The sequence below is a fragment of the Sciurus carolinensis genome, chromosome 10 (assembly GCF_902686445.1).
Source record: "Sciurus carolinensis chromosome 10, mSciCar1.2, whole genome shotgun sequence".
Taxonomy (NCBI): Eukaryota; Metazoa; Chordata; class Mammalia; order Rodentia; family Sciuridae; genus Sciurus; species Sciurus carolinensis.
In genome coordinates, this window is record NC_062222.1 from 81,247,307 (window position 1) to 81,272,738 (window position 25,432).

At 35.2% G+C, this 25,432-nt stretch overlaps 1 protein-coding gene across 2 annotated transcripts in view; it reads right to left on the minus strand.

Moving 5' to 3' along the window:
- The window catches only part of Mthfd2l (methylenetetrahydrofolate dehydrogenase (NADP+ dependent) 2 like), a 154,103-nt gene extending 143,735 nt beyond the window's left edge, over positions 1 to 10,368 (minus strand). Inside the window, exons 1-2 of one of the 2 annotated variants that reach the window (XM_047567013.1) lie at positions 9,869 to 10,326; positions 7,172 to 8,184 (exon numbers count right to left, since the gene is read on the minus strand). In XM_047567013.1, the coding sequence (XP_047422969.1) occupies positions 8,079 to 8,184; positions 9,869 to 10,113 (351 nt within the window). In that variant the 5' untranslated portion in view covers positions 10,114 to 10,326 and the 3' untranslated portion in view covers positions 7,172 to 8,078. Of the gene's footprint in view, positions 1 to 7,171; positions 8,185 to 9,868 lie in introns of those variants that run through there. The other variant, XM_047567014.1, reaches the window with a different exon arrangement.
- Positions 10,369 to 25,432: the final 15,064 nt, after the last annotated feature.

Consider the following 25,432-nt stretch of genomic DNA (forward strand, 5'->3'; position numbering starts at 1 on the left):
TAGAAATGCTACTGATTTTTTTATATTTATTTTATATGCTGCAACCAAATTAACTTATTAGTTTTTGATAGAAGTTTTAGGGCCTTCTATATATAAGATCTGGCCACCACCCGAAAGAAGAGAGAGAGAGAGAGAGAGAGAGAGAGAGAGAGACAGAGACAGAGAGACAAAGACAGAGACAGAGAGAAATGAGAATTTGAATGTTTATCTTTTAATCTGAATGTTTATCTTTTTCTTGCCTAATTTTTCTAACTCCAGCTTCCATACTATATTGAATAGAAGTGGCAAGAGTGGGTATCCTCCTCTTGTCCCCAATTTTAAAGGAAAAGCTTTCAGCTTTTTACCACTGAACATTAGGTTATTTGTGGATGTGTTAATGTATGGTTAATATGTTGAGGTAGACTTATTTGTTGAGAGGTTTTATCATGAAAGAACATTGAAATTTTTCAAATGCTTTTCACTTAGTGAGATAATCATAGGATAGTCATTCTTCATTCTGTTAGAGTATCATACTTATCTGTATATGTTGGCCTATTTTTCCAACCTAGTGATAAATTCCACTTGATCTTGGCATATAATCCTTTCAAAGTACTATAAAATTCAGTTTGCCGCTGTTATTTCTGCATTTATTTTCATCAGGGGTATTGACTTGTAATTTCCTTTTCTTGTGATGACCTTGTTTGACTTTGGTATCAAGGTAATTCTAGTCTTGTAAAATGGGCTTAGATATGTTCTCTCTTCTACTTTTCAGAAGAAATTTAAAAGGGTTAGTAAAACTTATTAAAGTTTGATAGCATTCACCATTGAAGCCATCAGGTACCCAGGCTTTTCTTTGTCGAAAGGCATTTGATTACTGAGTCCAGTCTTTTATTATTGGCCTGTTCATACCCTGCATTTCTTCATGATTCTGTCTTACTAAGTTGTTTATAGGAATTAATCCATTTCTTCTAGGTTATCCCCTTTTTTGGTGTATACTTGTTCATAGGAGTTTCTAATGATCCTTCATATTTCTGTGGTATCAGTAGTAATCAAGTAGTATCTCCTCTTTATAATTTTGAGGCTTCTCATTTTCTTTTTTCCACATATTTGTGAAATTTTCAATTTCATACTCATTGATATCTAGTTTCACATCAGTGTTAAGAAAATACTTGATTTCAATCATCTTAAATTTGCTAAAACTTTTTTGTAACCTACTATGATCTATCCTATGTATTTGAGAATAATGTGTATTCTTGCAGATGTTGGATGGAATGTTCTGTATGTTAGGTTAACTTGGTCTATACCATTCCAAGACTGCTGCTTTTGATTTTCTGTCTGGATTATCTATTTTTGAAAGTGGGATATTGAAGTTCCTTATCATTATTGTATTGATCTCTACTTCTCTCTTCAGTTCTGTTGATATTTACAACCATTGTATACTTTTGAAGAATTGACCCTTTTTATTATTACATAATGGCCTTTTTTGTCTCATTGACAGTTCTTGACTTGTTTGTCAAAGTATAATCACCCCTTACATCTTTCGGTTACCATTGGTATGGAGTATCTTTTTTTTCCCTCACTTTACTTTCAACCCATTTGTGTACTTAAAATTAAGTGTGTCTCTTGTACTTCAATCTTGTATTTTGTTCACTTAGTCACTGCATGTTTTTTGTTTGGACAATTAATTCATTTGCATTCAAGATTATTATTGATAGGTAAAGAGTCACTACTATCATTTGTTAATCATTTTCTGGTTGACTTGTAGAACTTTTACTCTTTCCTTTCTTGCTTTTGTCTTCTCATCTTCTCAAGCTGGTAGCCTTATGGAGAATTCCCTTGTATATGATGAGTTGCTTTTCTCTTGCTGCTTTCAGAATTCTCTCTTTGAGAATTTGATTATAATGTGTCTGTATATTTAATCTATTTGGGGTTCATTGAATTTACTGAATTATTCTATACATTTGGGAAGTTTTATGTCATTATTTATTTAAATGAACATTCTGCCCTTTTATTTTCTCTGCTCCTTCTGAGACTCCCATAATTTCTATATTGATTCACTTGACAGTGTTCCATAAGTACCAGAGGGTTTCTTCACTTTTATATCTCTAGTTGGGTAAATTTGAATGACCTGTCCTTGAGCTTACTGAGTCATTCTTCTGTTTGATCAAGTTTGCTCTTGAAGACTTCTTGGAATTTTGGGGATCTGTTTATTTCAGTATTCCAGAAAGTTCAGTAGCTCTAGAATTTGAATATATATATATACATTTTTATATATATATATATATATACACATATACACACATGCAAACATATATTTTATATGCATATATATGCATACACATATTTTTATATATTTTATTATGAATATATATATACACACATATATATATGCATATATGTATTTTTTTTCTATGTTAGCTTTTCTGGGACAAAATATGGATTAATCTATTGATAAGGTCAGAGCTCTAATGTCACAAAATACAAGACTCACAATTGATAAAATAGACTTGCTAAAGAGTTGTCAAGAACTTGCTTGGATATTCTATAAACAGATCTGAAAATCTCACAGTGTATTATTAAGCTGGTTCTACAAAACCCCAGTTAAGAACCTCAGATTTAAGCCCATTACTCTCAAAGAAGGAATTCTTCTCTGGTATTAGTGATAGGAGGTCATCATCTACTTTCAATATGAAGAAAATTATGATGCGTAAATATGCTTGAAATTGGTCATGAAATACATGCTATCCATAAATGTGTACAAACAAGGCACAAGTTATAATCTTTGACCAATTGAAGTATAAATCTGTAACAAAATTAATAAATATTATACATATAAACATATTTCCTGTGGCTAAATTTAAAATTAGGTTGAAAAAATTTATGTTTAATATAAAAAATATTTTCACCTAGAAAGTACTCTCTTCTCTTTGCTGCTTTACCAGGTTTTAGAAATAAGAATATTTTTTTAAAAAACTTGTAAATCAGCCTAAAAGGTCTACAATTACTGCATTTTGCTTAAAATCTGTTGGAAATTATTAATCCACATATTAAGCAAACAGATCAAAAAGAGAAAACGGCTTTTTCAGATTTGAAGCTTTAAGTGAACTGTAATCAGTGAAACCAAAGCTGACAAAAGAAACATATCCTTTCAAACCCAAGGAAAGACCTGAACTAATTAAATGTTAGCTCAAGCAATGTAAAAATTATTTTGAAATTCTATTGTGAGTTAAACTGTGCCCACCTCTTCAAAAGATATGTTCAACTCCTAACCTATGGTACACACTACCTTATTTGAAAATAAGGTCTCTGTATATGTAATTAAGATGTAAGATAACATGAAACTGGAATACAGTGGGGCCCTTATTCCAATATGACCTCTGTCCTTTCAAGAAAAGACACAGACACACACAAGTACCCTGTGAAAACTCAGAGAGAAGACAGTGAAGTAACTACAGAGGCTAAGATTAAAGTTACGCACTGCAGACTAAAGAACATTAAGGACTGCTGGAAACAACAAAAAAATAACAAGGAGAAAGAGCACAGTCCTGAAGATAACTAGATTTCAGACTTCTGGCTTCGAAAAGTGTGGGAACAGAATTCTGTTTTAAGTCACCCACTTTGTGGTACTTTGACACAACAGCCTTAGTAAATGAACACACCTATACAGTACTTGCCCTCCACTGTCACCTCCGAAGAAAGGCAGACTCCACATACTTTCTCTTCTCTCCACTGCTAGGTTTGCTGCTAAATGAGGCTTCAAAGGAAAAATAAATCATAGCAGAAGGAGTGGAGGGGAGTATTGGGGCAGGACTATGCAGTACAAAATTGTTAACCTAAAGTCAAATAGGGTCTACCATTAGCAGCCATATTATTAGGTAAATCTTATTGCTGCTTTCAAAGGCAGGTAATTCCCTCATCTGTATAATGGGAATATTTTCTGTTGACCTTCCCTAAGAGGATTTGGCTAAGAACTGTTTGATTTGTTTTCAAACTGCCTCTCTCTCCCAGTTTCTATTTAATAACAGAGTCTATTCAGATAACCTGGAACAATATAAAAATAATCATCAGCACTTAGCATTATTCCTATGCACTTATTTACCTAAACTTCCAGATAAACTGTAATACCTTAATCTATGGACCACAACCCAAAATAGTATTTAATAACCACAGCAAAATAATAAGAAAAATAATAACTTTGTGAATCAGTAAATCCCTTCACAAAATATTAAAATATTAGCAAATAAAACTTAGCCAAAGCAATAGTACATTTAATTTGTACAGGTGACAAGTCTTATACCCTCTTTTCAATCTTATTTTTAATCAGAATTTGAATAAGAGTTTCAGTGAACTGTTTTAGGATCAATAAAGCTGAAAAAAACTAACAAAATCATTAGCAATGCAAAATTCTCAGCAGTTTCTAACATAAATATTAAGTACTTTCTGTTTTATGGCATAACTTGAATATTTTGATTTCAAATTAAAAACACCTGGAACCAGAGAAAAAAATACATTTGGAATAAAACAAATCACAAGTACAAGGGAGCCTTTTAAGATGTTTTTAAAGTCAATAAATGCCAGTAAATGTTAAGTTTATGGGTGGTTTAAAAACATTTCATTTCATATTCTAAATATACCTTGAAGTAACTTTACTAAAAAAAATGATAATTGTAAGTCAATAAAAGGGAAGTCAAGTTTTTATTATTCATGAGTACTTTTATATTCAATTTTATTATATGTTCATTCAGGACCCTAACGTAAATTAGAACATCAGTAACCACCTAAACAAAATGTGTGCTTTTTACAAACTAATTTAACTAGGAAGAATATTAGATGCTAAGATTTGTGCTGTGAGAACTCCAGTTCATATGCTGAAACTTAAATATTCTCAAAATAACTGTTTTAAATGTTTAAGATAGAATATGTAGGATTACAAGGAAATACAGGTTTTTTGATATACTGTAATCAAATCCTTTTTTTAAATAAAGCATTAAATAATCAGGATCTAGTGGCAGGTCTTACAACTACCATAATATCAAACTAATGATGAATATAGATGTTTTTGAGGTATTTGCATCCACTCTATGATATTAAAATATTTGTGCTTTTTATTACTTATATTACAAGTACTAACAGTATTACAGTGATTTGCTGCCAACATTTACAATGGAAAAAATGCTGGATTTATTAAATGTTAGTGACCTCCCATTTAAGTTTATGAATTCCCTATATTCTATCCATGGAGTCCTAGATTAAGTATACCACATTAAAAGAATCTGACAAAATAAATTTTAAGATTTATATGCAAAATTTGTTTTCTCGATTCATAAAAGTCCTACAAGACTTAGCTATTTCATAAAAAGAAAAAACAACAGTGAGATAAGACAACAGTTATAAATTACATTTAAAGCAGAACATTAGAGAAAATATTCAGAACATTAGAGAAAATATTTATTTATGGTGTTAAATTGGAATAAGTTGCTTAATTTCTCTAAGTCAATTTCCCAATATATTAACTCGGGATAGCAGTAGTGCCCACATCCATCAATTGTTGTAAGGATTTAAAAATACACCATAGGTGAAAAATCTTGGCAAAATGCTTAATACTAAGGGTTCCTTATATATTAGTAAAAATTTATTTTTCAACAATACAACTGGATTTCTTAAAGGCAAGATGACATTCATTGCTAAGTTATAAAGAGGGAAAAAGGAAACGGGAGAGCATCTATTTTAAATCACATATATGCCCTCACTTTAGGATAGCCTTTTCATTCAAGACGCGTTTTAATGAGTGTAATCATAGATCATTAAGTGAAGAATGATGGTATGATGTTAACAAGTACATGACCTGAATCTTAGGAGTAAATTATTTCACATTTTACAAGAATTAAATATTAATAGTAGGATGGCTAGGTAAGTAATGGACAAATGATTCAATGTAATGTCATTCACAGAATAAAATGTTAAAAAAAACTAAAAACACATAAAAAAAAGTTCAGGATGTAATGTTAAGTACAGCAGTCATAAACCTTCTTGGATGTTCACCAGTAAAATCTTCTTTGGCACTACTATTAATTCAGTTTGGTTTATGATTAATTTGATCACAAAGATTTCTAATGTGAAGGTAGTATTTTCTTGGATCTAATTTACATTTTTTAGTAGAAAATACCATTAGTTACTCATTGTTCTTTCAATTTATCCCACTTATTTACAGTTCAAATTTCATCCAAGCTATCCCTGACTCTGTAGACAACTTCATCATCTCTAAGCCAAGCTATTTTAAAAACTTTGAGCTCTATGTGATTCCTTAAATATATAGTCATGAAAGGTAATCTAGTACTTTTGTTTATTTGGAGTTTTCTCCCCCCCTGCCTTTTTTTTTTTTGGTCATCTTATCAAGGATATTAACATGAAAAGATAACATAACTTCAAAGCATTTCAAAAACAAAGATTCAGGTCATTAAAGATAATGTTAAATTATTACTAAGACCACGACTTACAAGATCTGATTAACATCAGTCCCTTTTTTTCATGTACTCATCCATTTTTACCAAAAACTTGGTTTTGGAGATACACACTATCTCTGAACAACTGGACACAGATGGGATGATTAAACTAAAGCATGAAATACCAAAAGGTAAAATATTTAGTTTTTAAATTTAAGACCTAAGAACTGCTTAGAAATCAAAATTGTAGACAGATGGCTATTATATCTCACTTTCACTAGAATAAATGATGTAGTAAGATAGGAAAACCACACTATATTTGTCAACAGAATATGATTTTGAGAAACTGCATTGGACTGCCTTTAAGATGAACTCTACAATGGCTGAATCAGTCAACAGAACATCAACTTTTATATGGTCCTAACCGCAGTCTGAGTCCTTCAAAGGAGGACAAAAGGGTCTTTAAATCAAATGATAACTCTACTGCAGAGATAGAAGTACTGAGTAAAGTACTAGAGAAAAGTATCTGGAGAAAAATGAACAGTATTACTGCTAAAAATCTGTCTTTGTTAAATAATTAAACTCATCTACCCACTCAAAAAGACATATTTAAGTAGCATAGCATGTTTACTAGCTCCAAAAATAATTGTGTGTGTGTGTGTGTGTGTACACATCCACATTATCATATGCATATATATATTTTTAATGTTGGTCTAGGTGTAAAAATTACAGCCTTTGGCAGTGAGACATACAGTAAGGTGAGGCTTTAATAAAAAGCTGTAGGGCTGCTACACAAAAGTTTACAGATGCTCAAAGAAATAACAGTATTTGTAAGGAGGGAAAAAAGAGAATCTATCAAAATAATGATTAGAGAAATCACTAAGTAGCAGGATAAACATGGAACAAACACATGGGATTTTCATTTACTTATTGAAAATGAGTAGTTCAGGTACAGTGATCTAAATCAGAGTTTGGAAAGTTCCTGTGTTGTAGGATACCTATAAATCTTCTTTGAGTTTGAACATTAATGTACAATGTCTACCCACATGGGATAGGCTATTGCTAGGCTCCCTTCCTCCACTGAAAAGCACTAACCCAAAACTCACATGATGTTTACAACCCAGGATACTTCAAATTTGTAAAGCGAAGCATGTGTAGGTAATTTCAAGAAATAAGAAACTACAATAAACAGAAGGGCTTATTTATTTAATGATAATTAATTTTCCCCAATTAATAATTTCTAATTTTTCATTAATAAATGGGGAAAAAAATCTCATTGCAAATTTCACAAGGAAAATCACTAAACATGTTAAATAATACCTTGAGATTTTGATTTTCCCAAGTTCTAGCAAATATTATTTCTTGAAATTCTTATTCAAAAAAGTTCTGCATTTAAAATGCTTTTAATATATCCCATTATTTTAAATGTCACAAATTGTAGTCACAAATAGGAAAAAAGTAATCAAAAATATTTTTCATTTCAGGCTTTAGAACACTCAAACTGGTGACAAATCTGTTCATTTAAAACAGTCAATATCACTGGGGAGTTTATCAAACTCAAACAAAATTTTCAGTCAAAATAATGTTAAGCTCCAAATTTCTATCAAAAGGAATGATATTAAATACAAGTGACATTCACTATGCAGAACTGGATAACTAATGTGTCAGTATACATTTTTTAAAAGATGACTGAGGATAGGGACAAGTGGGGAGGCAGACAGTGGCAACCTCTGGAGGATGGAATCTCTTCTCTCTGCTGGTCCTAGAAGAGAAAAGAGACACCAATAAGCATCAACACACTGTCCAAATTCCTCCCCACCCGAGATCCACCAGTCCACAGGTGTTTCTCAACCTTACAGCCAATCTCACCTTCAGATATGGTAATCAGTGCCAAAAGAATGTCAAAAACATCTCCTTATCCTAATTTTATTAGTTCTGTCTTTAAAAAATAAAACTTTCAAAATATTATTTACTTTTGCATAGGTATAATCTGCATTAAATGGTACAGAAAGCAGCCAGGCTGAAAGTAATACCTCTTATCATTTATATGAATAATAGCTCTCCAAACCATTCCACAAAATTATTTTAAATTATAAGGAGGCTATTAAATAACGTCTATTCTTCTTAAGTGTATATGTGCTATATATGAAACATGTAGCTACAATCAAATATTTGGGTATGACTATAGTTTGTGACCTATTCAAAGGATGGAGAGATGGAAGTGTTAACACTGAGCTGATGACAAGAAATTAATCAACTTTTACAATTCGAAAAAGGTTATCTACATTCTGGAAAGAAGCCTTAAAACAACAGAAATTCAAAGAATGATAATCTAATTAACTAATTTAGAGTGACAATATTAGATGACTCCCACAATTCTGTAATACAAATAGCAAATAGAATGTTACAGAATATTCTTTTTCTAGGAAGTACAGCTGATTGGTAATTCCAAACCTCAAGTTCTCAGACACCATTTACAGTTTACACAATCAGTCCTCTGAAACACTGTTATTTTCTCACATATCCCTGTGGAAGACCTAGTTACTAGAAACCATGTCCAAAGCAAACACTATAGTAAATAATTTTAAACTCAGTCACTCAAGACTATGGTCCAAATGTGTAAGTGGGGAATGAATTAATTTAAATTAAATAAACAGCATCTATGATTACATATTACTTTTTTCCAAGTAGCATACTAGGCACTGGAAATACAGACCTACAGAACAATGTTTGGTCGTGTAAAACGCCTTTTTGGAAGCCCTGAAAGTTTGAAAATACAGGCTCCTCTGGACTCTGGTTCTGAGTTAAGGGAACATAATTTTAGCTTAAGTTGTATTTTCCAACTAAAATAAGTGAAGTAGGTGAATTGCTCCTGGGTTCCACTGTGCATCTGCTTTGTACTAGCAGGCAACAAAGTCCAGAGGGATATAATAAATCTAAGACTGAACGCTTGAGAGAGGTTCCGGAAGCGCCAGAGAATTAGGATGCCTGTGTGGCTTTGTGAAACCATTAAGAATTTTAGATCTGGACAAGAGCTCAGTAACACCGCAAACAAAAGAATTCACACGCTAAATTCTGGACAACTCTTACGAAACACAACAGTAACCAAAACAAAAACAAGTGTTTGAACAAGCAGACCAGGCTTTTATGGCACCTCTCCTGGAGTTTCACATGTCTTCTTAAGTCACTCAACTGCACCTGCCGCAAAGATGCAACGTTCTGGTGCGGGGTCCAGGACGGGGTACGTCCCAGTGGCCGAGGCCAGGCAAAGGCCGCTGGCCCGCAAGGCCATGTTCACCGCCAAAGCGGCCTCACCCCTGCCGCGCTTCCCACGCGGCTGAGGCTCCCACGCGGCTCGGGCCCCCTGCGCCGCTCTCGCGCTGAGGGCGCCAGTCACCGCACCCCACCGCCAGCGGCTCCGCGGCCCGCGCCCGCAGCGCCCATACCTCACGCTGCAGCTCCGAAAGCCAGCGGACGCGCGCCCGGCCGTTCCCGGGGACACCACGCGGCGTGCCGCGCTCCCGCCCAGCGCCGGCCCTCGGCCCAGCAGGCCACGGAGGAGCGAGGAGCCGCGGGACAGCACTGTCATGGCCGCGACACCGGCTTCCCACCGGGTTCCACCTCCCGCAGCTGGAGTCCTCTCCACCAGAGGCCGGCTCTGCCCCCGCCTGGCCGGGCGGAGGGAGCGCATCTGCAAGCTGCCCGGTTCTGGGTCGCCGCGCCGGGCGGGGCCAGGGGCTGAGCCCCAGGATTGGGGGGTGGGTAGGGCGGGTGGGGGATGGGACCGAGAGGAGCCGGGTTCTCAGGGGCGGGGCCCGGAGCCGAGTCTCTGAGGAGGCGGGGCCGAGGGGAGCTGGGTTCTGAGGGGCGGGGCCCGGAGCCGATACTCGGGGAGCGGAGGGCACCGAGTGCGCCAGAGTGCAAGACCTCGGAGGCTTGCGGATCCTAGGCGGTTGGTCTCTCCGCCCGCCCACATTCCGCTGACTTTCCTATAGTGAGGGCTCAACGTAGCCGTTCAAACCAGTAACTTCCGGCAGCCCTCCTCCCGCCCCGACCCCGAAGCCATACTCCCGCCTAAACGTCTCCATGGTTACAAGGAATTTGACTTGGAGCAGTAAAGTAATAGGGTCTTTGTCTCCCACTCCCTTTAGGTTACCTTGGGATAACTAGTAGAAAGAAATCTAAGGAGGTGAAGATTTAAATATGTGGAGAAGGAAGACCTCTTTGAACAAGGTCTGGACTCTAGGATATCCTTAGTTACCTTATTATCATTTCCACTTTTGGAAGGAAAAAATGACCAATGTCCTTCTTTTTCCTGAGTCAGTGTTTTAAGTTAACACAAGTTAGGAACTCTGCACTGTGCCAAGAGTTACTAGTGACAAAGCAAAGTAGAAGTTCCCTACAAAGAGATTTTAAAAAATACATATATATGTATGTATATAAATCATATCGAACACACACACACACACCAGACCATCCATGTGTCAATTAAGACAATAAGAGCCACAGACAAAACTAGCTGCAAAGTTAACAGGAAATATTTCTCCTAGGACCGGCTGGGCTGGCTGCAACTGTGAAGAGTCATAACAATTTCTTTTCAGCAGTGCTTTTTCTACTGAGAAAAAAATGTTTCCAAAAGTTACAGTCTGTCAGAAAACTTGTTCTTTAAAAATCATATCAATAAGAATGAACATCCCATTCTTGTGCCTGGATGATATGTCAATTTGACAAGAAGCAACCTAGAAGAAAACTAGATTTCAGGTCTAAATTACAATATATTTTTTTAATAATCCATTGAATCAACAAAATCACAATGCATGGTTTTGAAAAAAAAAATTTTCTACTCCTGTGCAAAAAAGCACTATTAGGAGAATTAGAAGTCACAGACTGGAAGAAAATATTTACAAAACTTTCTGATAAATGTTTTGTACCCAAAATATACAAAAAAAGAAAGCACATAAAGAAAAATATTTAAAACCTTTAATATTAAGGAAATGCAAATTAAATACCATAAAATTCCACTACATCCTAGTAAAATAGCTAAAGTCAAAAAAACTGATAATAGCAAAAGCTGACAAAGATATGGAGCAACATTCATTGTTTACAAGAATAAAAAAGTGATTCAGTCACTATTAGTTAGCTGTCAATGACAAAAGAGATGATTAACTTAAAAAGAGGAAAGGTTTATTTTAGCTCTCAGTTTCAGTGGTTCCAGTCCATGATCAATTAGCCCTGTTGCTGAGGGCCTGGAGCAGCACATCACATCATGGCAGGAGTACATGGCAGAAGTACATGGCAGAGGACACTGGTGTCCATCATAGCAATCAGGTCAGGGCTCCAATATCCCATTCAAGATCAAACCCCAGTGACTTAACTTCCTTCTACTAGGCTCAACCTCTTAAAAATTTCACCATCTCCCAACTGGTCCTTAGACTGGATACCAAGTCTTTATTAACACATGGGCCTTTGGAAGACATTTAAAGATCCAAACTGTAATAGTCACTTTAGAAGATAGTTTGGAAAACTAAAAAAAAACTTCTTTCAAAGCTAAACATAGTTTAAGTATGTTAAACAGTTTTAAACTATGAGCAGCCATGGTTTCTAGCTGTTTACACAACAACTGATTTGAAATTTATATCCACATAAAAACCTTCACATGAATACTGATAGCACTTTCATATTCTCCCAAAACCAAGATGTTCTTCAATAGGTGAAGAATAAACAAATTGTGGTGAAACCTCGCAATGGTATATTATTCATCCACAAAAAGGAGCAAGCTCTCAAGCCATAAGATGATGCATATGAACTTTAAATGAATATTGATAAGTGAAAGAAGTCAGTCTGAAAAAGCTACATAATGTATGATTTCAATTATTTGATATTCTATAAAGGGCAAAACTATAAACACAGTAAAAAAATCAGTGTTGCCAAAGGTTCAGAAGAAGAGAAGGTTAAATAGGTGAAGCACAGGATTTTAGAGCAGAGAAACCATAAAACGTTTAGAACTTCACAGCACAAGGAGTGAAACTTGTAGATGAATTTAAAAAAAGATAATCACTTAGGAAGTTGGTGTTTTCCAAGAAGGAATGCAGACTGTGACAAGATAATGTAACTGCATCACAAATATAACCTCACTGAAAGGGGTGAGGAAAGCTTCTGACCTAAGTAACTTTGGGACTGAATGGAGTCTTTAAAACTAACAGCAAAAGAAACAGCATGTAAGCATTATATATTAGTTAATAAAGTTGTAAATATGGGTTAACAGTTCTGAAATAGTATGCATATACATTGAAAATGAATAGTTAAGTAAATAAATGAGGGATGGTGGGAAACAAGTTTCTTGATTTTGGATGAAGAATTAACATAAGCAAAGGGAGGAGAATAGAATAATCCATACACCAATGAATTAGAGTTGGAACATCTTAGGAACAGATGTTTGGCATGAAATAGATACAGAGAGTTCTATACAGAAATATTTATAGATGTGTGACTATTCAGGAGTTAGTATAAACACGTATTTCTCTGCTTTGTCTGCTGAGACTGCCTAAAAGAGATAATACCTAGCAGCAATAAGTACACTTAGAGCCCAGATCTTACTTTAATATCATTCTACAATAAAGAAACCAGGATTCCGTGTAGAAAAGACTGATTCTAGGACTTGCTCAGAAAATATAGGACAAGCCTAACTGTTACTACAGAAAGTGAGGTCTTGCTCAAAGGATTCCACTTTAACGCCAAAGATAATGAGCTAAATGGGTTCTTCGATGCTAAAAGCTGGAATAATTTGAAGGGCAAAATAAAATAGTATGGTATTACAAGTCAGTGTAAAAAATTAACAATCATGATGCCATACTCATATAAATACATAAGTCATTGGATAAGTAAATGAACGGAAGAGAAAAATGTGTGCAGATTCTAAAAATTTATACAGATACTCTACCCTCAAAGAGGAAAAGAAAAACTCTTCCCTTCTTAAATGGGACTGATCATAGTGACTTCCTTTCAAAGACTATAGTTTGGAAAGAAGAAAAGAGTGATTTAGTAGAAAAACCTCACAAACACTTGCTCAGCCATGTTATTAATCAACATCAAATGATAGACCATGTTGATGGTACAGATACTTGATAAAATGAGATAAGATTTATACTTTACCTCTATAGTCTTTTTCCAGAAACTCATAAGTCTAGTATAATGAGAAAAGCAATTTTAAATAATCCCAAGAGAGGGACATCCTAAATATAGCTGACCAGTACTTGTCAAAATGTCGAAGTCATCAAAAAGAAGGGAAGTCTGGAAAATTGTCACGGCCAAGTGAAACCTTAAGAAGACATGACCAAATATAATGGTTCTGTTTCCTGAAACAGAAAAATGACATTACAGAAAAGCTAAGAAGTATGAACTTCAGTTAATACTAATGAATCAATACTGGTTCATTAATGATTTAATATTAATAATAAGAGAAACTGGATGCATGGTACATGTGAACTCTTGATACTATCCCCTCAATTGTTGAGCAAATTGATAACTGTTCTAAAAACTAAAGTCTTTTTTATTCAGTCAGGGCAAGTCTCTATTGGAAGCAATACCAGGAGGGGATCTTTAAAGTGAATTTTATCCAAGTTGTATTTATTGCAATTTTTGACCCTAGCCCCTTCTGGACTAGAAATTTAAGGGTCAATGCCTCAAACTGCACATTTTAACCTTAGAAATCAGTGAGGGGCAATGGGGATTAAGAAAGACACGCAAACATCCTCTGATGGAGGAACAATGACCCAGAGCTAGTACAGCACACCTATTATATAGATTTTATCATCAAAAGGTTATTTGTGAGAAAGTTTCTCCAAAGTAGGCAGGCTTGAAGTTCACAGCACTTGCAAGACATTGTGGTTATCTTGTTATCCTCAGAATTCTGTATCCCCAGTAACTGGTATCTGAACTCAAGGTCAAGACATATAGTTCTGTACCTTTGCACAGAGCTTCCTCAGGCAGGGCATCATGATAGCAACTGGGCAATCTTGTCCTATAACTTTGCAAAGAAAGTTCCCAGAACAAGCCAAAGCCATGAGGCAGTCAGAGACCAAGATCCAAATCATGGCTTTCTACATCTCCCCAATATTTTATTTTTTAAATATAACTAATGAATGTCTACTCTTACTCTGAAGTGCTTGAATTTATATCAGATAAACTTGGAGCTGACTGTGAGAAAACAACACAGAATTTAGAGTAGGGGAAAAAGTTCTAAGAGATACCATGCAGTATGTTTTAGCATATTCCAAAGATTGAAACCATTCAGGTCATCTAATAGTTTTTTTTTTGGTAAAACTAGCAGGAAATAACATAGGAATCCAACTTTTCGTGCATAACTTGGATGTAATGGTGCAGTGGCAAGAGATTTAATCTAGCATTGTTATGATCCCAAATTCCTAATAGATGCACCTTTATCTTTTCCCAATCCCATTGGGAGCTATTGTATGGAACAGGTGTTACACAAATACACTGATAAGTGACATGACATCATAATTGTTGTCTGACCCCTGAAGACTTGGTATCTGATCACCCAGGCCCACTACAGTAGCCTCTAAGGCATTCAACTGAGCTTCAAGTTCATTATCAATAGCCTCCTGATTCTGGAGGACTCTTGAAGTATTTTATTCCAAAGCATTGATGATAGGGAGTGCTATCTACCCAGTTCCTTCCTTTTTTATTTATTTTTTATTGTAATCAGCTACCTGTCCTTTGTCCTGGTCTCATTTTTTTTTTCCTTCGGAATAAGGGAACCCTTACTGCTATAAGGGGAAATGGGCAATGACCCCTCTGGCTGCTTAAGGCTGAGAGCGGGCAATGCAGAGCAAGTGGTTTGGGTTTCCCTTTTAGGAATGTTTTGGTCAGTCAAGGGGTCCATGGTAAAAGTCTAATTCAGAAAAAAAAAAAAAAACAGGTTTTAAAGTCATCTGGGAAGTGGGTGCTTCTATGAGAGAATCAAGAAGACATGAATACTGGAATGAGATTAATACAAAATAAATTAATATGATGGTGATGATAGAAACCAGCAATTTTTTTATCAGGAGGTGTAAGAGCTAAGACGTGATACTTCTGTAAAGCACTAAGAGACATTAGTTATAAAGTTTACAAGGAAAATACAAAATGAAGTTAACAAGAGTGTAAACATATTGAATTACAAATAATAGTTATGAACCAAGAAACATAATTTTTATAATCCCAAATCTTTACTTTCAATGTTCTTCCAAACCTGATACTTTAAAAATTTGTATACTTGGAAGATATGAATACATCTAGTAAACAAAAAAGACAGTAACAGTCATGAGGCAGTCAGAAACCATGATCCAAGTTACTGCTCTCCACAAGCTGATATCATTTTTGTTTATTTTTTAATCCTCAACGTTACTCTAAAACTTGCTCAACACCTGTCAGCTTCATTTGAATTGAATCAGGGATGATAAAAAGATTACAGCAAAAACAAGTTAGGCACTAGAATACCATAGAGAAAAATGTCTTCCATGATTATTGCAAATGTTTCAATGAAAACTTTGGAAGTTGCTTTGAAGAATGCAGTGCATTTTCATGTCATAGAGATGTATATTTTCATGTAATTATTCACAGTATCCATGGCGCTGCTTGGGACATGTGATTTACTAGCCTCGTTTAATAGCTTATGTATTTAATCCCCAGTACAAAAAGAAAAATGATTCTTAGAATGCAAACAGTTAAAAGTGGCATCAGAAGCCAGCAAAATAGGAGTAGATTGCATCAAGGCAAATAGAGTTGGTACTGTCTAATGATAGATGTGGGAGCTCACTCTGAACAGAGTGAACAGAGTCATAAGCTCAATGAAGAACTTAGATGTGAAAGAAAAAAACTAAAATCAAGGATTAAACAAGATATAAGAACCAGGAGTGATGCCCAAGCAATAGCCAGATGAATACCTATGGACTGAGTGGAAGCAGCAGCCCAAGGAGCTAAAGAAGTTTGTCTTGGCAATATCAGCCCGAAGAGCCAAGATTCAAAGGATATTTTAAGATCATTATATATTTTTTTAGTCTAGAATGGTTTTTAACTACAAAGTGTTGCTTCCTGCTTTTCTCTAACTGCCCCTTAAAAACAAACAAAAAAACTTCATTAAATTTAATTTTTTCAGTTTTAACTATTTTAAAATTATTTTGACTCAGACTCAGTAATTATAAACATTATAAACATATGGTATATAATGTGATATTTTGGTATATAAACCTTGTATTCTCATCAAAACAAGGCAATTGGTATATCCATCACATTTATATCTCTTTGTGTTGGGGATATTCTAAATCCTTTCTTGTAGCTCTTTTGAAATATACAATAATTACAATCATCCTGCTATGTGACAGATGCCAGAACTTAGCCCTCTTATCTATCTGAATTAATGTGCTCCATAACCAACCTCTTTCCATCCCACCCTCCATTCTACTGTTCCCAACCTCTGGTAACCCCTATTCCACACTCTCTACACTATGAAATCAACTTTTTTAGTTTTTGCATATGAGCCAGAGCATGTAGTAGTTTTCTTTCTGTGCCTGAGTTGTTTCACTTAATATAATGTCCCCCAATTCTAATCATGTTTCTGCAAATAACAGAATTGCATTCTTTTTTTTTATGAAAGAGGACTTATGTCCAATAATATTTTATTATATATAAATACCGTATTTTTTTAAACCCATTCATCCATTGATAAACATTTCAGTTGATTTCATGTCCTGACTGTTGTGAGTAGTACTGCAATAAACATGGGAATGTAGATGTCTCTTTCATTCTGATTCCATTTCTTTGACTGTATACCTACTAGTGGGATAGCTGGATCACATGGTAGTTAATTTTTTTTACTCCCAGTGATAGGGCATAAGTAACTGAATCTCATTCTTTGCAAGGTTTTGAATTAGCAGATTTTAAAAAAAATTTAGCTAATATAATGGGCAATAAATAGGATTTACAGACATCTTAATTTACTTATTTACTTACTTTTCTTCACTGTTAATGTATGGAACATATTTTTCTGTTTTTAGTCTCCATTTTAGTTTTCTGTTCTATGAAATATACCTTTTTAATGTTTTTCTTTCTAATAGATATGGGATTTATGTTTAAATGTCAATTCATTTTCAGTCTCATGTGTAACAAGTGTTTAAGTTTGTGACTTTCTTTTTGAGATTTCGACACATGAAATTTCTTAATTATGGTCTAATTAATCGGTCTTACTATAGTGTTGAAGGAATTGTTCCCTACTTCGAGATTACACATATATATTCCTGCTTATTTATTCTAGAGCCTATAAAGTAACTTTTGATTTTCAGATTCTAATATAGATTACAACACCCAACATATGGATTATATACACACAAGGGATTGAACCCAGGGGTGCCTAACTACTGAGCAACATCCCCAGTCCCTTTTTATATTTTATTTAGAGACATGGTCTTGCTAAGTTGCTTAGAACCTCACTAAGTTGCTGAAGCTGAACTTGAACTTGCTATCCTCCTGCCTCAGCCTCCCAAGTCACTGGGATTACAAAAATATTTTTATTAAATATGAACTAGAAATTATACCAACAATATTTATTACTAATCCATTCATTTCTCTTATTTGCAACCTCACATTTTCCCACCATACTGAATATTGAGCCAGGGCCTCCCACCTGTTAGGCATACTCTCTACCACTAAGCTATATCCCTAGCCCATTTTATGTTGAGACTGTGTCTCATCAAGTTTCCCAGCTTGGCCTTGAACTTGTGGTCCTCATGCTTTAGCCTCTCAAATAGCTGGAATTACAATCTGTGCATGGTGTCAGGCTTCACTTCTTTCTTATATGAAAACTTGTATAGGCATAAGTCTGCCATTGTCCTCATATTTCTAAATTAGTTAATGGCAGATTGATGTGGGATAAATAAAGATTAGTGAACCCGAAGACATAGAAATCATCAAAAAAGAAATATGTAGAATTAATTTTATTAAAATGGATATACTACCAAAAACAATATACAGATATAATGTAATCTTCCTAAAAGTACCAATGACATTCTTCACAGAATTAGAAAAAAAACAGTCCTAAAATTCATTTGGGAGAATAGATGACTCGGAATAGCTCAAGTAAGTCTAAGCCAAAAACACAATACTGAAGGCATTATAATATCTGACTTCAAGTTATACTATAGGGCTATAGTAACAAAAACTGCAAGGTACTGGCATAAAAACAGACACATAGACCAATGGTAAAGAATAGAAGACAGAGATAAATACACACAGATACAGTCATTGAATCCTTGACAAAGTTGCTAAACATATACTGGAGAAAGGCAACCCTTTAAACAAATGGTGCTGGGAAAACTGGTTATGGGTATGTAGAAGAATGACACTAGGCCCTTATCTCTCACCCTGCAGAAAAATCAACTCAAAATGGATCAAGACCGAGAAATTAGATTACAAACTATATAACTCCTAGAAGAAAACATAGGGACAACACTCCAGCATAGAAACACAGGTAATGATTTTCTCAATAGGACCCCTTAAGCTCAGGAAATAATACCAAGAGTTAATATATGGAATGACAGCAAACTAAAAAGCATCTACACAGAAAGGAAACAATTGAGAATGTGAAGTGAAAATCTACAGAAAGAGAGAAAGTCTTTGGTATGGTAGCTACTCTTCTGACAGAGGATTAATATCTATAATATATAAATAACTCAAAAAAATTTAATGCCAAAAAAAAACCCCAATTAATAAATGGGCAAATGAATTAAACAGATACTTATCAAAATAAGAAATACAAATGGTCAAAAAATATACAAAAGAAATGTTCAAACATCATTAGCTTTTAGGGAAATGCAAATCAAAACAGTGAGATTTCAGCTCACTGAAGTCAGAATGGCAGTCATCAAGAATATGAATAATAAATGTTGGAAAAAATGTGGAGAAAAAGGAAGACTTTTACACTGCTAGTGGGATTGTAAATTAGTACAACCACTATGGAAATCAGTACAGAATTTCCTCAAAAAATTAGGAATGAAACTACCATATGGACCCAGTTATACCACTCCTCAATATTTATCCTAAATAATTAAAAACATCTTATTGTAGTGATACATGCATACCCATGTTTATAGCTGCATAATTCACAACAGCCAAACTCTGGAAACAATCTAGGTGTCCATCAATAGATGAGTGAATAAAGAAAATGTGGTATATCTACACAATGAAGTTTTAAGCTGCCACAAAGAAGAATAAAATTATGTCATGTGCAGGAAAATGGATGGAACTTGAAAACATTATGTTAAGTGAAATAAGCCAAACTCAAAAAGTCAAGGGTCATGTGTTTTCTTTCATATGTGGAAGGTAGAGAGAAAAAAGTAAAAGAAATGTGGGAAGATTCCATGAAAATCAATGAGATCAGTAGAATAGAATAAAGGGACCAGGGGAGGGAGGAAGAAAGGGAAAGGGGAAATAATGGGGAATGATATTGGCCAAACTGTATTTTTATATTGTATGCATATACCAATATGTAATGACAAATCCCATCATTATGTACAACTATAATGTACCAATAAAAAAAATGTGGGGCTCGAAGTGGTGGTGCAGGCTTATAATCCCAGCACTCCAGAGGCTGAGGCAGGAGGATGGCAGGTTTGAGGCCAGCCTCAGCAACTTGGCAAGACCCTGTATCAAAATAAAGAGAAATGAAAAGGACTGGGGATATAACTTAGTGGTAAAATACCCATGGGTTCAATGCCCAGTACCCCCCCCCAAAAAAAAAGGGGGAGAGAGAGAGAAGAGAGAAAGGGAGAGAGAGAGAGAGAGAGAGAGAGAGAGAGAGAGAGAGAGAGAGAGAGAGAGAGAGAGAGAGACCCAAGCTAAAAAAATATTAAGTCATCAACAAGCCAGGGGGTAACTAATTTAAGACACCAAGTACAATGTAACTGGAGTTCCCAAAAGAATTATGCCCCTGAATTATGTTGCCTTTTACTTTTTTGTTGTCTAGCCTCAAAGGTAATGAAAAACATTGTGTATCTGATTGACTTGTTCATAAAGCAAAATGGAAAAACAGAGAACAGTGGACTCCTAATGTGAACTCTGGGGAGAGCTAATCATATTACGATTGTTAGATGTTAACATTGGCAGCAGGAAAAAGTACAGCAGATAGGCATCAGGAAGAACTTGATGTCCCAGGGCAGGAGGCTTGACAGAGCTGGCAAGGAGCAGTCTTAGACAGCCTGATGAATCAGATGCAACTCATGAAGGCACTCAGAGAAGGCCTATTTTTTTGTTTTTGTTTTTTTTTTCTGGAGACTTTACATCTCAGTATTCCACAGAGGGTGGGTGTAAATGGAATAGAGTTGGGTACTGCTTACTGATGTGGAAATAATGGAAGGAAATGGAGACAACAATCCTGGCACCGAGCCTTGGCTCTGCCATTAGTAGGTTTTATAACCCAGGACAAGTCAGTTCATTTCTCTTTGCTCATTTCCTTTCACTAGCAAATCATAGTTAAATGAAATGATTGTTACCATGACACCTCTTTAGCTAAATATACTTGAAAGGTTCAGGAAATGTCTCTTGGAGGAAGTAATTTATAAGCTAAGAGTTGAAGAGTAAGTAAAAATTAACCAGATGGATGGGATAAAGGTTAGTGAGGAGCTGAAAGATGTTCCAATTAAAGGAAACAGAATGGGTAAGGTCCCTATCCAGAACAGAATATGGTCATTTCAGGGAAGAAAAGAATGATTTGATATAACTAGAGCATAGAGTTTCATAGCTAAGAAATTAGGAATCCTAAATTATTATTAGCAAAATAACTTGCTCAAGGTCATCTGGCTATCAAGGATCTGATCTGTGACTTGCTCATGTCTGCACTAGCATTTTAACAATTAATTATACATAACTTTTCTACTGCACCATGCAAACAAGAGAAGATCATTGCTTAGGATGTTACAGGTACAATAATTTTCAGTGTGTTCTGGAGGTCACATTGCAAATATTCTCTAGAGTTTAAATTTAAAAATCATAGTGAGAAAATATTGGACTGGGAGGGAGTCCTTAGATATATAAAAGAAGCTACAAAGATGAGGAAGTGAAACTGAGTCAAATAAATCAGTTGATAAACTATTAACACTTGTTTCTACCATAGTCCTCTAGAAATACAGAAACCATCTCAAAGCAGAGTTTGTGACTCAGACAAAACTTCGATGTTTAGTTCTGTATTGTAAACTTACATAAACAGAAAATGAACCTGAGCCAGGTGCGGTGGTGCACACCTATAATCACAGCATTGGGGAGGCTGATGCAAGTTGAAAGTCAGCCTCAGTAACTTAGCAATACCCTGTCCCAAAATAAAAAGTACAAAGGACTGGGGATGTAGCTCAGTGGTTAAGTGCTCCTGGGTTCAATCCCTGGTAAAAGAAAAAGAAAAAAAGAAAGGAAAAGAAAGAGAGAGAGAGAGAGGAAAGGAAGGAAGAAAATGAACCTGAAAAGTCATGCTAATTGTATTTATTTTAAAAAGAAGAGGGAAGCCAGATCAAGTCATATTTTTATAATGAGTCAATTACATTTATGTGAGACTGAATGAATTGATTTGTCCATGCTCTTGAGCAGGACACCGACCAATAGTAGATTACATTAATTTATTATACGATCTTGTTTATGTCCTCTGTATTCTGATGTCTTATTTTTATTTATTTATTTATTTATTTATTTATTTATTTATTTATTTATTTATTTATTTATTGGTGTCAGGGACTGAACCCAGTGGCACTTAACCACTGAGCCACATCACTAGCCCTTTTTTATATTTTATTCAGAGACAGGGTCTTGCTAAGTTGCTTAAGGTCTCCCAGAGTTGTTTAGGGCCTTGCTAAATTGCTGAGGTTGAATTTGAACTTGTGATCCACCTGCCTTGGCTTCCCAAGCTGCTGGGATTGCAGGCGTGTGACTGGCTGATGTCTTACTTTGAGATGTCAAGGTGTGCAATTATTTTAATTTGCCCTGCATGTAATTTGTTGGGATTCCTGAATATGAGGCTAGTTATCTCCAGTGTCCATGAAGTCACATCATTCTGATCTGATCTTCCTCTTACATGGCCTACTATAGGAGCTCAGCTGATGGTCCACAGTGTCAGGGCAACTCGTTTAATAGTGCACCCTCTCTTGGCAGTGTTTACTGTCCTCTTCTCTGCTATGCTTCCCTGCTCCTCCCAAGCACATAAGTACACTTCCATCTTTGTCTCAAGTTCTGTTCTTATTACCTATTTTCTACCCAATGATTGGCCAACTGTGTTTGAAGTTGACACTATGTTGGAGATAAAGGATATCCTCTAAAGAAGAAAAAAATTTTTTTTTTTCAAAATTTCTCTTAGCTAATATGTCTGCTTGATTTGTGTAAGATCTAGGTGCTGATCTTCATATGACAACTCATCACTTGTATGTTCAGAGAAATTTAAAACATAGGTCACTTTGAATATCCTGCCACATGACATGAAAAGTGTAGTCCCATCCATTCAAATCTAGAGCAGAGATTTTGTTTTAAATAATAGTCTACTTCAGAAAAAAATCTGGGTCAAATGCCCATTTTTTACAATTAAAAAAAAATAAAAATGAAAAAAATCTAGCATCAAGATGCTTTGTCATTTTCAAAGGACAAAAATTACAACAATTTAGTTTAATCATCTTAATTGGCTCTATTTTCAATGCTAGAATTAGGCAACAATTCATTCCATAAAACAGAATAGAGCTCTGAACAAAAGATTTGGGTTTTCTAGACAGAGAAGGGCTTGAAGGAAACAAAACAAAACAGAAAACTGATTGGTCATTTCAAAGTTGCTTTCTTTGTAAGGTGGGGACAGGGAGACAGAACAATAGCTAAATAACAGATTGATGAACATTAGGTTATTTCAGGTTACTTATTTCATGTATGAATTAAAGCAGCAGGAATTTCATTATCATACCAATTAAAACAGGTCTTTTTGGGAAATTTGGCTGCTCCCTCTCTACTATGATGTGGTTAAACATCCCCTAAAGACCCCATGTGTTAAGGATTTAGTCCCCAGCCTGTGACACTATGGTAGAAATTTTCAGAGGTAGGCCTAATGGGAGGTTTTAGAACACTGGTGTGGGGGTTGTGCCCTTGGAAGGAATCCTGAGACTGTTCTCTTCCTCTCTCTCTTTCACACCTAGCCATAAGGTGAATGTGCTGCCTCTGCCACATGCTCCCATCAAGATATACTTTCCTGCCACCAGCACAGAGAAATGGGGCCAATAGGTCATAAATCTCAAAACTGTGAGCCAAAATACACTTTTCTTCTTTGTAGTCCATTTATCTCAGGTCCTTGTTACAGTACTGGAAAGCTGATTGACATACTCTAATCCAGATTTCTCCAAAGATCAAATGAATAGCTTAGTTTCAGCTTAGTGACATGACACTTCAGTGTGAATGAATCCATTTCTACTCTTAGCATGACGTATGCTTACTCCAAAATAATGGCCTCTTGTAATTTTTATTTAACTTCATGTACTGTACTTCTCTTTAATCTTTTTGATAAGGATCATTACTCATACATCATCAGGAGCCAAAGAAAACTAAATTTTCCATCTGTCAATGTGACTCTAAAAAGGAAACCATTTGGAAAATTAAAAAAAAAACAACAACAGGAGTACTATCTGTTAAAAAATGGTTCATTTGAATCTAACATGTTTTAATAGTATGTATTTTTAACGACTATATCATACATGTATTTCTGTTAAGGTGCTATTCCAATATCCCAAATAAAGTCTCTGGGTCCTTTTGAAGCAAAAACAAAGAATTTATTCTGGCCAGGGCTGAGGGAGCAGAAAGCAAGACAGTTCTGCAGCCTTTGACTCTGAATGCAGATAGAGAGCAGCTTAAGAACAACAAAACAAAACAAAACAAAATCAAACAAACAGAACACAAAGAAAGGGGGCAGGAAAGGCAATTATAATCACAAGATACATTTTATAAAATGGAAAGAACATTCTCAGAAGTTGCACCTTTTGTACATACTGAGGAATGCAAGCTTGCATTAGCTCCATAAGACATTGTGGTGGTGGTGGGGGGGGGCAAGTGGGTGAGGGTGGAGAGAGTGGGCTCATGAAGGAGGGGGCTCAATTTTATACGGGGGGCGGGGATGTCAGAACAAAATGGGGTCAGCCTGACCTAATTTTTAGATCAGCCCATAACATTTCAAAATGTTTGTTTCAGATATTATTCTATCTATATATTTAGGATATAATTTTCTAAATGCATTAACCGTGATTTCTGCCATTGCCTATGAATAATGTCAGTTATAAGCTACAACAGGAACATTTTAGCATCAAACTGATTAGAAATCCTTTATTACTATGTATAAGGTTCTTTGTTAGGTTAGGTAATCTACACAGTATTTCCCAAGTTACCAACTTAGAACACATACCGTATACTGTTTACCATTATGTCTCCGACAATCAGTTTGGTCACTTGTTTGTTTTGTTTTTAGCTAATTAAAACCTCATTTATTATTGGAGAGAGACAACATTCATTGCCCAGATCAAAAGGAAAGTGTTCTGTGTTCATTTTTTTAAGTTCCCATTTAATTCTGAAGCTTCCATTGCTTTTCACAGAGCACAGGACTCTTCTTAGATCTTCAGGATTCCCCAGAAATTTATTAGGTGTGAGCTTGACCATCTTTGAATTAGAAGTGGAAATTCCAAGATTTAAAAATAAAATAATTCAATATTAACTTATGCTTGAAAAGAAAATTAAATAAGGTATTTGCAGCAGATAGCTTCCTTTACCTCAAAAAGGCAATAGAACACTGTAATAAATATGACACTTGGTGGTGAGATGCTTAGGAGGTTTTACTTAGAACAAAACAAGAGAACCTGTTATCACACTTCCATTCAAATATGTACTAAAATTTTAAGCAGTACATTAAAGCTAGAAAATGATATGAAAATGTATAATGAATGAAAAAATAAAACTGCCAT